The following is a 15,947-nucleotide window of genomic DNA, read 5'->3' as shown; positions in this document are numbered from 1 at the left end:
TCTGCCTTTCGGTTACAGTAATTTGTTCTAGACAACCCTTGCTATGCTTTTATTTTGCCGCAAACTGTGCAAACAGGAAGCTTGGTGAGCTTTGCAGCGTGGTAGTTACACAGTTGGGGAAAAGAATGTGATCGTATCCATGCCGATCGAAACGCATATTCAACTCCTACAGGGGCAGGGCCTGTATGCATAATATTAGTTGTTAAATTGTTATGGTCATATTTAAAAGCTAAAGTGACATATAAGGTAATTGCTGTCGAATTGTCAGCCAATTTAAGTACCTCTTTTACACCTGATGTGAATGTGTGCTATTGAAAAATATGGATCATTTGAGTTACTTTCTTTATTATTTGTTTCACTCTGCTGATGTTGATGCCAAGATGTGCATTAAAAGCTACACACTACTATGAGGACATCTTGCGTCATCACCTAAGAGTTTAACTTGCTGTCTAGCTTGGACTAAGCTTTATTCGTTTCAGTGAGGGCAGTATATTTTAACTTTGCTGTTAAGGAATGAACTATTGAAATAAATGAGCTAACCAAGAAAAAAATATTCATACAGAACATAAACCAAATAGTTAGTAATCAATACAAAACAATGTATGCAAAACCCCAAATTAATTCACAAACACACTCAAATACATGCAAATGAATAAAAATGCTGTTTCTACTGTAATAAATAATGTCACAAACTATTGTGACTGATAATGCTCCCGACGTTTTTCCCTTACCTTTACGTGTACTATCAGTTTAGCTGCTCACTTGAAAAAGTTCATGTTTATATCTTGTTTATCATAATTGTGCTGATAAATATCAATAGTTTTTATTTGGGTAACAATGTAAAAATCTAATAATATTAATTCATTTATTAATAAAATAATATTTGGGAATATAAAATGACAATGTATCTTGTTCTACGTTTTTTGTTCCATCTTATTTTATACTATAAAAGCTATACAGTTTATAGTTAGTTTAAAAAATAGCGGTTGTCAACGTCATATTTTTGTGGAAAAAGGGATGCTCCTTACAGATCAAAAAATAGCAGTTGTCAACATCCTATTTTTGTGGAAAAAGGTATGCTCCTTACACACCAAAAAATAGCAGTTGTCAACACCCTATTTTTGTGGAAAAAGGCTTGCTCCTTACAGATCAAAACTTAAAAATTAGTAATATTGGTGAAGTAATTGAATCGAATCGGTTTGAATCAAAAATTGTTGAGAATTGAAAATCTATTCTGAATCGAATCGGAGACCCCAAAATCGAATCATGAGACAGCCAAAGATTCCCACCTCTAGTTTGTAGTGTGTCGAATAAATGGCTCTCAGCTGTTCCGCTCAACAAAAAAATACAAGTTCTGTGTTTCCCTCCCGGTTCTTGAAAACACCTCACATGGAAGGAGGAGCAATTTGATTACTAAACCATGCGTACAGTTTATTATACTGAGCAAATGGATTACTAAACCGTGCACATGAATTACTACACTGAGCAAACGGATTAATGAAACGTGCTCACAGATTACTAAATTGAGCAAATTTATTAGTAAAACGTGCTCACGGATAACTAAACTGAGCAAACGGATTACTAAACCGTGCACACATATTAGTGCAAATACATATACAGTGGACTCCCGTGTTTCAGCGTCCCCGGCTTACGTTTTTTTCATGTTGCGATTTGGAATACTGAGTTTTTTTCGTCCTCTCTTTATGGTGTTTTCCCAGCTTTGCGATAAAAACATTGGCTGTATTTATGTTTTTGTCTGCATCTGCTGGCATTTTTAGGTAATTGCACTTAATTTCTGGTGACGTCAATGCCTCTATGCAACGCGTCACTATAATGCTGGGCTGTTATTGGTCTGCGTCTCCATACGGAGATGATGGTCTGCTATTGGTTGGCCTCATTTCAAAATGGCGAATGGTAACGTTTTGATCTATCGTGAGTGGTTACAAAATATTTTTCTGCTTAATTCAAACTTGAACGTTTAGCCATTGGTCCCAAGATCGTGAGTGGTTACAAAATCGTATTTATAGTGCATTTTACTGCTTAATTTAAAGTTGAATGGGTTAGCCATGGGTCCCAAGATTGCTAGTGATGTTAAAGAGAGAAATAAGAAGACTAGGCTACCCTTATTAGGGAATATGGGCATTACAAGCGCCACTCAAAGGTAAATAAATCCTTTTTTTATTGATGATGCTTTCTCATTGTATACATGTGTATTATGTAAACGTAGCACTTGCTCTACTATTTTGGTACCAATTTTTAATATGTATGTACAATTTTGATGTTTTTACCTGGGGTTCTAAACGCATTAGCTATTTAACATAGGTTTGGATCGCCCGCCATGAGGGGAATTTGTCTTCCGAGACCAACATATTAATCACGTAATATTGGGGCCCACTGTATTTTTTTTAATACCCTGGCACCAGAGGGGCTCCATAGATACTTGAACGTATTTTGTAATCAAAACAAGTGAAGAAGTCAACTAAGAATGGCAATTTAAAAACAAGTTTCCACCTCCAGGGCTCTGCATCACCTGAGTCGTCTTAAACAGCTGTTGGCAGACCCAAAAGAAAAACTTGAGGAAGAGAGGGATGTAGACGAAGGACAGTACTCTTATTCATCTGCCGACAGACTCAGGTCTTCAGTCGAATTCCCATTAAATATGTAAACCATGTCAAATGAAGATGTTCCAAGTCGGTGTCATCCATCCATTCGTCCATTTTCTATAGCCGCTCATCTTCACTTGGGTCGATGGCTTGCTGGTACCTATCCCAGCTGTCTATGACCAGTAGGTGGGACGCACCCTGAACCATTCACTCACCCAATTACACCTAAGGACAGTTTAGAATGTCCAATACACCTGCCATGCATGTTTTTGGAGTGTGTGAGGAAGCCGGACTGCCTGGAGTTCAATTGTCATTGAGCACGTCCAGAGAGTAGTTGTTGCCAAGAAAGACCAGATGTTGAAATGTCAACTAGGAATTGAAATTTAGCACCAACATTTAAAAATATGAATGTTCAGGGAGAACATTATAGTCCCGGTTTCACTCATTTACCGATTCTCAGTAACCAATCCTGATTATGACAAAGGTGACAAGTGCATGACCATAGCAATTGCATTACAGCTGATATCACAAAATTTGTATTATTGGGAATAGCTTTTAACAAAAAAAGTGACTACTACAAAAAAATCATTAAATATAAATATAAGTGTTTTCCATGTAGCAGTTGATCTTGTATATACAGTGATCCCTCGTTTTTTGCGGTTAATTGGGACAGGAACCCCCCCCACGCGATATCTGAAGACCGCGACATTTAATCATATTTAATCATTTAAGATTATCGTAAATATGCAGTAGTATGCAGTAGTTGTTCGACTTCCAAGGAGTGCCAGTGACAAGTGCATTTATAGATGACTTGCCTATCTGGCAAGTCTCTCCGCAATATATTTTTTTTTTCTCCCCCCAAAAATCCGCTATGCACTGAGGGCATGATAGGCAAAGCACGAAATAGCGAGGGATCACTGTACTGAAGTGAATCATTTTAATATAACGTAATAGGGACTAGAGAAGTAGTTGTTCACCATCCAACCATTTTCGTAACCACTTCGGGTTTAACCACATCTGTCTATGGGCAGTAGGCGGGCAAAGCCTTATCTGGTTGCCAGCCAATCACAGGGCATATACAGTAAAGACCAACGACCATTCACACTCACAAGCACATTTAAGGGCAATTTGGAGTTTTCAATATGCACCACAGAGGAAGACTGGAGCTGGAAGAGAACTGGAAGCCTCAGAACTGTGAGGCGATTGTGCTAGCCACTGCCACCCTCCTGTGCCGTCCCTTAGTTATTCACCAAAGCCCATTTATGCTTTCATTCTTTTGTATGTTGTGTAGGTTCAAAATGTATAAAATAGCATTTTAGAGCTCAGTATTAAATGCTAAAATCCCATCAGATTGTCTGTGTGCATTTTGAAGCATCCGTGGCTCAATTCATGCAAATGGCTAGGATTACATTGATAGGCAAAACTTGATGGTTATCAGTGGCGTATTGGCAAAAGAGGATTTATTTAAATCAACAGACGCGTTTGTGAAATCAAGCTTCATGAAATCATCTATGGAGTCAGAGCAATCTGTGGTCTACTCTCCTCTTCTATCGCAAAACAGTTCAAACAAGGTAGATGATGTCAGTTTTATGTGATATGTTGTTTTATTTATTTTGTTTGTTTGTTTTTTAGTGCTTTGTTGAATGCTTTATCGCTGCAAATGTTAAAGGGATAGTGTGTAAGATTTAGACCGTTTTTCATTACGAACTGCAGGAGGTGCTGCAGATGCTGCATATACCATTGTCTGTAGTTATAACAAACATGGCCGCCTCCGAAGAAGTGCCAGCCCCCATGTAATATAATTTAATGATTATATTTAAAACATACTGTTGGACATAAACAACACATTCATTTGCAAGTTTTTGAAATTTACAATCATTTAGTTTATATCTTTTTAATGAAAAATGGTCTAAATTTTGCACACTGTCCCTTTAAAACAGCAATATAAAAACAATTATACATTTGTACAGAACAGAATTTTCCATGCCGTATTTTATATGCATTTTTAATAACATTGTGTTATTTGAGGGTTTCATCATGTATGCACAATGTTATTTTTCGTTTTTTACTTTGCATGTTTTATTGCATTTTGAAGCATATTTTTCTATCACCAAGCGCGACTAACAACTTAATAGAAAATCTCTGCAAGCCTCTGAAAGCTTTTCTAACTTGGATGTAATATCAAATAAGAGTGTATAAAGCCGAGTGACTTATTATACAGTCAAACCTCGGTTTGCGAACATAATACGTTCCAGAAGGCTGTTCCAAATCTGAAACAATTTTTCCCATTATAATTAATGTAAATAATTTTAATCCGTTCCAAGACTAAAAAACAACTTTTTCTGGGGTTTTCTAAAAGTTCTACACCATAAACTGCACTGTATACTGTTTACCATAAATAAAAGGATATCTTTTATTAAAATATTTATCTAAAATGATGAAAAAAAAATGCAAACATTGCTCTACTGCTTGCGGCTTTATCTGGATGGTAAAGTTCCACAAAGTTTTGGATATCATTCCATTTAGCATAAATATCTTTGATATCAGCAGGAGAGGCATCCTTCCTTCCCTCATCTTCAGCAAGCAAGCACTTGCTTTCTTTGGACCCATGATTAACAACCAACAGGTCTGCTCCGAATGAACTTTGAACACGAATGCGCTACGGAGCATTCGTAGGCATTCGTGTTTACTCAGCTCCCAAGTGAGTCGCGTTGCGTTCAGGTATGCTCGGCTTTTTTCGGTTTGGTCAAGAGCCGAAATTAGGGTTGCCTTCTGAGACGTAAAATTCTCGAAATTTCTGGTCGAAAACCGATTTGGTAGAGAACAGAAGCGTTCGAAAACTGAGGTTTGACTGTATATACAATTATTTACTTAATCACGTATGGAGATGATTTGTAAACAGCAGATTTTTAGTCATAGGTTCTCATCTATTGCCACCTCCAACAAATTGATGACGATACATGGAGGCTTACCCACAACTGTACTGAATGTGATTTTACCTTTCGTGGATTAGAGATAATACATATTCATGCCTGTGCTTGAAATTCTTGATAACTAATTAAAGATATATATTGTATAATCCTTCCATCCATGCACATAAGAGTATATCACTGAGATCACGTTTTTTGCAGCGCTGCATTACTTTACCATGTTGCAAATGATTTTACTGCTGCTACAGGTATATTTAAAACTTGTGTATTTCTGTCATTATTATTGACTTGGTGCATCTTCTTTTATTTGGTGGATTCTTCCCATAGTCCGATATTATTTAGGTGTAAATGCTGTTGCGAAGAAGAAAGAGACTAGGCTGCGCTGGAGCACCTCATTCACAAAGCAGCTCAGTCAATGAAGCGTGAAATAAAACTACGCGTATTGAGTACCCCACACAGGAATTTCTCATCTTGCGATCAGTTTGAAGTAGGATCTGTGATAAACACAATGATTTGCTTTCTTGAGAACAGTGTTTCAACAATCATTCTGCCCTGGACATATATAAAACTCAAAAGGGCTTAGCGGTAGCGGTAAAACATTCTTTCACAAAGGTCAGGACTATGGGAAAAAGTATGAATGGTATTTAACTGCTAGGAGAATCAGGTGGAGCGCTTTGGTTGCTGAAACTTTGGAAAAGCTGGACCACTGAAACATGTACTAAATTCCTTAGGCCACAGGTCACGCTAGCCAAAGTTGCTACGGGTCTTCAGATTATGGTAAACACCTCAATTTGGTCTTGTACTCCTGATCCTTGTGTAGAATTCACGTTGTTTCCCTATACACATCCTCATCATGTGGTCTCCATTTGTGTGTCAAACATTATGAACGAGCCACAAGTGGCTAACCACGTGCATCGGAGCTTGGCCTCAGCGACTGACGCAACGAAGGTAACGGTAAAATTAAATAAAAGGATGAATGTCGATGAAAATTTTTTAACTGTCACCGGGGTCACACGGCAAGGTAACAATTGGCTGTTCCTGATGGTATAGGAACATAAGAGTTTGAGCTTAAAGTAGTTCATTAAATGTTGCTACATCCTGTGTATGAGAGTGTGAGACTATAAAGTGGTTGGCGTGTGACTGGTGGAGCAAGACAGGATATGTGTTGCAAGGGGGTGCAAGAGTGGAATGTTGCAGAACAAGCGGTGGTGGTCGCAAGGAAGATGCAGGGACCAGATAACCCCGAGGCAGCTGATAGAAAATAACTGTGTAGAAAACTACAACCAGGAGGAGCAAGCAAGCGATTCTGCAGGGGATGAAAGACCAGTGAGAGCAAGCTAAAGTTAACTGCAGTCTGCAGACTGCTGTGTGTTAGGAAAAAATCCACTCGTGTGTGAAAATGCCGGCTTCCTGATACCTTTCTATTGCAGAACGAGCGCGCAAATTATTGGATGAGTGGCAGTTGGATAAGGTCACAAATTGGAGTCAGATTACTAACTTGAGTTTATGTTGATTTAGAAATAAATTCCAACAATGGAAACGGCTGCCAAAACAGTAAATTACTGTATTTCCTGTATGAAGGCCAGGCTGCTGTTGCGATTCCGGCTTCTGTTCCGTCTGAGTGCATTTTGGAGGTGATGATAAGATAAGACCAAGAGGTGAGTGTGCCAAATGGAATTTTGTTTATCCCGTAACCAAAGCTACAAAAGATAACTCAATTTTCTCTACTGAAGTCGCTGCGGCCAACTTTTCCTGCCGTCACTTAAAAGACAGTAAATAGGGTAGGAGAACTCAACTCAACCTGGTGCAATACCACTGTGATCCAGACGGGGCCGCTGATACCGCGTAGTGGTGGTGGTGTGGGGACAACCAATTATATGACACTTTGAGAAATGCTAAGGGCATTTGTGCTCTTGTATCACTGCTATTATCTGTGACAATTTTTCCATCCACGGCAGAGGACATTCAGGCGGCTGCCTCACGGGGCACACCATTCCCCTTCCCTAAAGGAATGCATTACAGGAGACTGCGTGCAGCTTGGAGTGCCGGGGGACCCATATACATTGACGCGATTGGCGTACCTCGCAGAGTACCAGATGAGTATAAATTGGTTAACCAGATTGCAGCGGGATGGGAATCCATATCCATATGGATTACACCGAATAAAAATGTAGATCGAATCAACTACATCCATTACAATGTGCAGAAGCTGGACAACTACACAGAGGAGGGGCTTCTTGCTATCAAAGAGCAGCTCGCTGCGACCTCACTCATGACTTTCCAGACTCGCATTGCGGTGGACATGCTCCTGGCAAAAGAGGGCGGTGCATGCGCTATGTTTGGGAACCAGTGTTGCACTTGGATTCCTGACAACACCGCCCCTGATGAGGCGCTAACCAAAGCCATTGATGGCTTGGACACCCTGAACAGGAAAATGCGAGAGCACTCTCGAGTAAACACGTCCTCATGGTCTGAGTGGTGGGACAAAACTTTTGGCAAGTATAAAAATCAGGTTGTCTCCTTCATGCTGTTTGTTGCCATTTTCACTTCTGTTCTCACATTGTGTGGCTGTTGTTGTATTCCCTGCATTCGTGCACTGCTTGATCGGCTTATCTCAACTGTTGTTGCCCCGACTAAATCCATGTTGGATGAAGTATACCGGTTACTTCACCAACCGGTTCAGGACCTGGTCCCTGAGGCAGGCAGTGTGAGTGCTCCTACTCTGGGTGTTGAGGAAGACTACAGTTTAGCGCCTCCTAATCTGTATGAGGACATGTGCCTCCCCGTCTTTATGGATTTGCCCCCACGTGATGATGCAGTTGAATAAAACCAATGGGAGGTTCTGCTGTTGATGCTTTGTGGTGGTGGCAAATGTAGAATCAAGAGGAGGGAATTGTAGAAATTCAATCAACCTTTTATTTTTATTGCATAATCAGTAATTAGTAATTAATTGCCAATTAATAATGACATGTTAATTGAAGTCATTAATACAGCAATCAGTAGTACTCAGTTGAGTAAAGCACGTGTACCAGTCAATCATGTGTTAGCAATTATATTGATCAGATGTTCTTAATTGTTGAGACGATTTATTATTGTTGTTGATTCACATAGTGATAATACATTTGGCACCTTTTTATTAGATATTAGGGTAGCAACATGTCCCATATCTGTCATGTTAGTGATAACGGTTGTTGGAGTCTTTTCAGGGCCCTGTCAAACAGCATCCAGGGCCCTGTCAAACAGCATCCAGGGCCCAAGGTCACCTGAAGGCTCCCCCGGAAAGAAGACGTTGGTTGAGGAAGTGTTGTGGACTTGAGCGTTCGACTTACTGGAACATGTTGCTGCATACTGCATTGTGCCACTCAACCACAGGCGCACGCTCAGCTTTCACAAATGTGTATTACAAGATTTTGGGTTCCGGCCTCACATATTACTCCCCCCATGCACTTCTACCCTGTAGGGCCGGAACCTTCATGTAACCTAAGGATCTCTAAAATAATAAAACTTGGGGGAATGAGGAAGGGCCTCAGAGCGTGGCAGTACTGCAGCCGTTTGTGGTCCAGTCTTGTTCTCATGCATGAGCAGATACGTGCCTTCTCTCTTTCTGATTTAAGATATTGGGTTTGGCAGGTGTCAGCTCAGTCAACCTAACAAGCAGTCAGACCCATATGGCTCAACAACATGTCAAAGTCAAAAGTCAAAGTCAAGTTTATTGTCAATTTCTTCACATGTGCTTAACATACAAAGGAATCGAAATTGCGTTTCTCACTATCCTCTGCGTTTTACATGTACAATAACAAAGTGCAGGTGCGCAAGACGAGACAAACCTAAAAGCTAGATACTTATCTATAGTAATGTAAAGTGCAGTATGTTTGATCTACTTTGGCTAGTGTTGCTAACAACTAAAACTAAATACGAAAAACCAGGTATGGCAAGAGTACCCCAAGACAAGATATAAGTAGCAGCATATGACAGGACAATCCAACAGTACGAGACAAAGCAGGACAACTCTGGCTGTGGTTGTCCCAGTTGTGTGCATTTGAGGTAGTTGTTATAGTTCTAAGTGTAATCGCTAGTGCAATAGAAGTATAATTATAAATAAATATGGCAGCAGCAAGTCTGTGCAAAGTTTGCAAGTGCATGAGTAAAGTTTGAGTTTAGGTGGGGGGCCAGCTAGGTGTTTCTTCTGGCTGGGGCTGAATGTGAGAGAGAGGAGTGGAGAGAGAGAGAGAGTTCAGCAGTTTCACGGGTGGAAGGGGCGGAGAGTTCAGCAGTCTCATGGCCTGGTGGATGAAGCTGTTCGTGAGTCGGGTGGTGCGGGAGCGGAGGCTCCTGTACCTCTTTCCGGAGGGCAGGAGGCTGAACAGACTGTGTGCAGGGTGGCTTGTATCTGTGACAATTGTGACGGCTTTGCGGCCGAGGTGAGTTGTGTACAGGTCTTGCAGGGAGGGGAGCGGAGTACCAATAATCCTCTCATCTGTCCTCACGATGCGTTGTAGTGCCTTCCTGTTCTAGTCGGTGCAGCTCCCGCCCCACACGGTGATGCAGCTGGTGAGGATGCTTTCGATGGTTCCTCTGTAGAATGTGGTCATGATGGGTGGCGCGGCACTTGCCCGCTTCAGTTTGCGCAGGAAGTAGAGACGCCGCTGTGCTTTCTTGGCCAGAGATGCAGTGTTGGTGGTCCAGGAGAGGTCATCGCTGATGTGCACCCCCAGGAACTTGGTGCTGCTCACCCTCTCCACTGCAGCACCATCGATGGTCAGTGGGGGGTGTGGGGTGCGGCCTCTCTGAAAGCTGACGACCATCTCTTTGGTCTTGCTGATGTTTAGCAGGAGGTTGTTGTCTTTACACCATCCGGTCAGAAGCTCCACTTCTTTCCTGTAGTGGGTCTCGTCGCCGTTGGAGATGAGACCCACCAGTGTTGTGTCGTCAGCAAACTTCACGAGGTGGTTGGAGCTGTGGGTTGCCGTGCAGTCGTGTGTTAGTAGGGTGAAGAGGAGGGGGCTGAGCACACAGCCTTGTGGGGCCCCCGTGCTCAGGGTGATCCTGCCTGAGATGTTGTTGCCAACTCACACCACCTGAGGCCTCTGGCTGAGGAAATCCAGCAGCCAGTTGCAGAGTGAGGTGCTGAGGCCCAGTTTGTCCAGTTTGCAGGTGAGTTGTTGGGGTATTATGGTGTCGAACGCTGAGCTGAAGTCTATGAACAGCATTCTCACATATGAGTCTTTCTTGTCCAGGTGGGTGAGTGCCAAGTGGAGGGCAGAGCAGATTGCGTCGTCTGTTTATCGCTTTGACCTGTAGGCGAACTGATACGGGTCCAGGCTGGGGGGCAGGATGGATTTTATGTGTGACAGGACTAGTCGTTCAAAGCACTTCATGATGATGGGTGTCAGTGCCACCGGACGATAATCGTTGAAGCAGGATGGAGAGGATTTCTTTGGCACAGGTATGATGGTGGCAGCTTTGAAGCCTGATAGCACAATGGCTTGCCTCAGGGAGGTGTTAAAGATGTCTGTAAAAACATCTTTCAGCTCCTCTGCACAGTCTTTCAGCACCCTGCCAGGGATGTTGTCTGGACCTGCTGCTTTCCGGGTGTTGATGGCGGAGAGTGTCCTCCTCACGCTGGCAGCAGACAGGCACAGAGGCTGGTCGTGCAGAGGTGGTGGTGTTTTCTGTGGGCAGGTGGTGTTCTGTTCCTCAAAGCGTGCAAAGAAACTGTTTAGGTTGTTGAGCAGACTGATGTCGCTCTCACAGCTTTGTGGTGCAGGTTTGTAGTCTGTGATAGCCTGAATGCCCTGCCATAGGCTGTGTGCATTCTTGCTGTCCTTGAAGTGAGAAGTTATCTTGTTTGTGTATTCTTGTTTGGCTTTCCTGATGCCACAGGACAGGTTGGCTCGCGCTGTTCTCAGGGCTGATTTCTCCCCAGCTTTGAAGGCCTTGTCTCTGGCCCTCAACAGCCTGTGGACATCTCCTGTTAGCCATGGCTTCTGGTTGGCCCGTGTGGTGATCTTCTTGATGTGGGTCACGTCGTCCATGCATTTGGTGATGTAGGAGGTCACCGTGTCTGTGTACTCCTCAATATCTGTGATGCCGTTGTAGGTGGCTGCTTCCTTAAAAATGTCCCAGTCTGTTGACTCAAAGCAGTCCTGTAGGGCTGAGGTCGCCTCCTGTGGCCACACCCTTACTTCTTTTCGTGCAGGTTTGATGGCTTTCACTCTTGGTCTGTATGCATAATAGTGAGGTGGTCAGAGGCGCCGATGTGGGGGAGGGGGGTGGCTTTGTACGCTCCTTTGTGCTGAGTGTAAACACAGTCCAAAATGTTATGTCCTCTTGTTGCAAAGTGGATTTGTTGATGAAACATCGGGAGAACAGTTTTGAGATCAGCATGGTTGAAATCCCCCGCGAGGATGATGAAGCCGGCTGGTTGCGCTGTTTGTTGTTCACTGATAGCCTGGTACAGTTCGTTCAGTGCCGCACTTCTGTTGCTGTTGTTAGTTGGGGGGATATAGGTAGCGACCAGCAGTATTGAACTTATCTCCCTTGGCAAGTAGAAGGGGCGGCACTTCACGATCATGAATTCCGCCAGAGGTGAGCAGTGTTTGTATACTACAGTGGCATCCCGGCACCACGCTTCGCGGATGTAAACACACACGCCGCCACCGTGCGACTTCCCCCCCTCTGTGAGAGCCCTGTCTGATCTGTAGCATGTTAGCTGCTCTAGATGTATAGTGGAGTCCGGAATGTTACTATTTAGCCAGGTTTCCGTGAAAACTAATACACAACAGTCACTCACTTTTCGGTTTGCTGATCTCAGAAGTCGGATATCGTCCATTTTGTTATCCAGTGAATGAACGTTCGCCAAAAGAATAGATGGTATGGCCGGGCGAGTTGGGTTAGCCTCTAGCCTAGTTCGAATACCTCCACGCTTGCCCCGCTTCCTCGTCCTGGCGCACCGCTTCCGGCGCCTGCTTCATGAGTCTTCGTGCTCTGCAATCGCCTGCCAATACAATGAAAACAAGCCGATCCCCCTCGTAGGACCCCGCTGAGCTGTCCCGTAACATGCCCGCTACAACCAGCGCGCACAAAGGGACTGCCCCCAGCATACACACGAACGAATACAATCCACCCCATGCGCGTCAGCTCATACGGTGAAGGGGATCCAGGTGTATGTGATTATGGTGAAAGTGAAGATGATTGCAATGAAGGACAATATCGCTCATCAATTAAACTCAAAATTCACCAATAAAGTGTCAACCTTGATCGGGGGGTCTGCTACACTGATATTGTCCCATGCCTACTCACAAAAATTCAAAATAATTAAATAAGGTTAATTTTCATATCTCGTTTGTCATAAGTGCACTGAGAAATATAAATATTTTTAATCTGGGCAGTATTTTTTTTATTTTTTTTTTATCTTATTTTATAATTTAAAAGTTATAACATTTATAGCTAACTTCAGAGAGTAGAGCTTGTCCACGTGTTATTTTTTTAGGAAAAGGGTATGTTTCTTACAATTTCAAACTTAGTAAATAAAAAAAAAAACTGTTTCCCTCTTATATTCTTCCTTGCAAAGCAGATTGAAGTTGTGTGGTGATTTTTTGCACATCAATAGATTGAAGCAGTAATAATTTTTGATTGAATTGAATCATTTAGAATCGTAAATCAATCCTAAATTGAATCAGAGACCCCAAAAAAATCAAATTGTGGGACAAAGATTCCAAAGACTCCATACATTTATGTCGGGACCCATAGTTTCTAGTATTGCAAGTCCCGGGGACCCAAAACTTTCCTGAGGTAAAATGGACACTGGGTAGGTAATGTCTGAGGAACTGACTCCAAAAGTGATCTGGTTTTTGCCTAGTGTCTCCTGAAGTTCTGGTGACAAGGTTGCAAACATCTCCTTGAGTTCTTTCTCAGCTCCACTAAAATTAGTTCCTTGATCCGAGAGCAGTGCAGCTGGGGTTTCTCTGCGAGCTATGAATCTCCTCATGGCCAAAAGAAAGGTGTCTGTGTCGAGACCCGCTACTAGATCTAGGTAAACACAGCGGGTTGTCAGGGCACTTGAAGATCACTCCCCATCGCTTTTCATTTCGGTGACCCACCTTGATCACATACGGTCCAAAACAGTCAATCCCCGTCGTGTAGAATGGAGGCTTCAGAAATCTTAGGTGAGCTGAAGGAAGGTCTGCCATCATTGAGACTGATGACTTTCCCTTCCAATAGACGCAATCTGGGAAAGGCCTCTGATATTTCTTTATGGCCTCCCACATAGAACCCAATACTGCCTCCTGACCTCAGCAAAGACTCTGCCAGCACTAAAGTGGAGCAAATGTGTATGTGTATCTCTGATGAGGAGTCTTGTAACACATGGTTGGGATCAAATACGACTGAATGGATGTCAGCAGGGCCATCCTCAATGAGCCTGAATCGTCCTCCCACTCCAACGAGACCAGACTCTGGGTCCAACTGTTGGGGATTGATCTCTTTCTATGGACGCCCTGGAGTGTTGACTTGTCAGGTTGACCGCCATGAGTACATAAAGTTAAGCAACTGGCAGAGGGTTGACCTAATATGGTTAAATTTCACTGCCTGGTGATGTCTTATCAGAATAATTGAAGGTTCCGACTCATGTTGTTGTGTAACCAAAACTATATAAACTAAACTTTCAACAATAAAGGGAGTGTCTCACTCTTGTTTGTTCATCCAGAGAATGTGTGTAAGTGACTAAGTTTTTGGGTCCTGGACAACATTTGGCATTGTCGGCAATTTTTAAGGGAATTGCTGGTGCTCTCTGTCTGGTTGCGCCGTGGTGCTGGGCCTGGTAAGGGGTAGGAACTCTTGTCGTTTTTTAGATTTGGCACTGCCGTGTGGTTGGGGCGGTGAGCATTAGCACTTAAATTTCTCTGAATCAAAAGAACCTATTGTGTGTTTCCAAAGCCACGCACAGTTTTGTTGTCTTCAGCCCACTCACACAAACGTGTCTCTAAATGTTACGTTTGGGGAAGCCTTTGAGTGTTTTACTAAAAAGACTCAAGTCAGCTGTATCACAGCACAATTGGCCGACAGTATAGGCAAGTCAGTAGCGGAAAAAAATGGAAAAAAGAAACAGAGTAAAGTGTGCTCTCTATGAGAAATAAAATTGAAAAAGAAAAAAAATAAGAGAAACAACCTGCGCAGGCCTCTAATCTGGGAGGAAAGGTTTTTTAGATATGCCTGTGATTTAGGGCTCTCTGCAATTTAATTGAAATGTGGGATTTCATTTTGTTGAGCAGTAGCGCAACTGAGCTTTTCGTGTTCTTCTGAGAGGGCAACGGAATCCACACTTAAAGCGAACGATGCTGCCTAATAAAATACATGTGAGTTTTAAAACTCACATCTATAAGAAGCTTGTGTATGCTTCAAAATTTCTTGCAGAGCTATGAGCCGGGCATGGTAAGTTATAGAGTATATTAATGCATACCTTAATTAGAAAAGTGTGTGTGTTGAAGTGCACTAACCCTAACCCTTGAAAAGTATTTTCAATACAACTCTCACTTCTACGACTACTAAGCTACACTATACCCAACTTCAAAATCTGTGCATGAACCTCCCAATAGAATTGCTGCCTGTAGGTACTAATCTCTACTGTGGATTGCCTCTTGTGAGTATAAAGCACCAATGCAAATTGGGATGATGTTACCAGCAGTTCATAGGTCAAGTAATTAATTTCTAGTCCTCCACCCCTGCATGTATCAAGAAGAGAACGAAGATGGCAGACACCAATCGCACAGAATATGGCACTTTTAACAGCTCCTCACGCTTCAATACCAAGGATAATTTGTGCTCATAGTGATTCATTACTTATTTGTAAATAGAAGTCAATTCAATTTTTGCGTGTGCGTCAAAAAATTCTCAAAGGAAAGATACTTTAAAATCAAATGTTTTTAGTTGTTTCTGTCAGCAGAGGTCCCTGAGTTTTTACTGAAGTTTCAGGAAATGAACCAATTTCCGAATTGAACCAAAGGGCTGCAAATTGCCCACAAAAGCTTCATTTGACCATCACTAAAAATGAGCATACATGATCCTCAGCATTGCCATTGGCGTCTGCCATCTTCATTTGACCCATGGGCAGGTGGAGGGTTCACAGCTCAATTACTGGATATTCTCCGCTCTGGTGATAACCTGCAACCTTTGGCAGCCTTAAACAAATCTTGGATGAGACCAAAAGAGACAATTACTTTCACACTCGCTAGTGTTCGCCCCTTCAGTGGGGTACTAGCTTATGGCATTCATTTTTCTTTTCACAATAAAATATGAATTGCACCCACAAAATAAAGCTGCTCTCTAAGCATAGAATCACAGAATAACTACTATATGGCTCTTCATGAGCCAGCAAATTTAGAGTTACCAGTACTGTAAACAATACAACTACAGT

At 42.5% G+C, this 15,947-nt stretch overlaps 2 protein-coding genes across 9 annotated transcripts in view; both read left to right on the top strand.

The window, feature by feature from the left end:
- Positions 1–5,690, top strand: part of c15h18orf54 (chromosome 15 C18orf54 homolog) — a 31,322-nt gene extending 25,632 nt beyond the window's left edge. For all 5 annotated transcript variants that reach the window (XM_088434919.1, XM_088434920.1, XM_088434918.1 and 2 more), the window contains one exon: positions 2,518–5,690. In XM_088434919.1, the coding sequence (XP_088291045.1) occupies positions 2,518–2,665 (148 nt within the window). In that variant the 3' untranslated portion in view covers positions 2,666–5,690. The remainder of the gene's footprint in view (positions 1–2,517) is intronic.
- A 263-nt stretch (positions 5,691–5,953) lies between these two features.
- The window catches only part of wdr91 (WD repeat domain 91), a 57,761-nt gene continuing 47,767 nt past the window's right edge, over positions 5,954–15,947 (top strand). For all 4 annotated transcript variants that reach the window (XM_088434906.1, XM_088434907.1, XM_088434905.1 and 1 more), the window contains exon 1: positions 5,954–8,028. In XM_088434906.1, the coding sequence (XP_088291032.1) occupies positions 7,545–8,028 (484 nt within the window). In that variant the 5' untranslated portion in view covers positions 5,954–7,544. The remainder of the gene's footprint in view (positions 8,029–15,947) is intronic.

The sequence above is a fragment of the Hippichthys cyanospilos genome, chromosome 15 (genome assembly GCF_059441005.1).
Source record: "Hippichthys cyanospilos isolate Australia breed blue-spotted pipefish chromosome 15, RoL_Hcya_1.0, whole genome shotgun sequence".
Lineage (NCBI taxonomy): Eukaryota > Metazoa > Chordata > Actinopteri > Syngnathiformes > Syngnathidae > Hippichthys > Hippichthys cyanospilos.
Note: the sequence above shows the minus strand (reverse complement) of the source record. Positions and strands in the feature narration are given on the sequence as shown.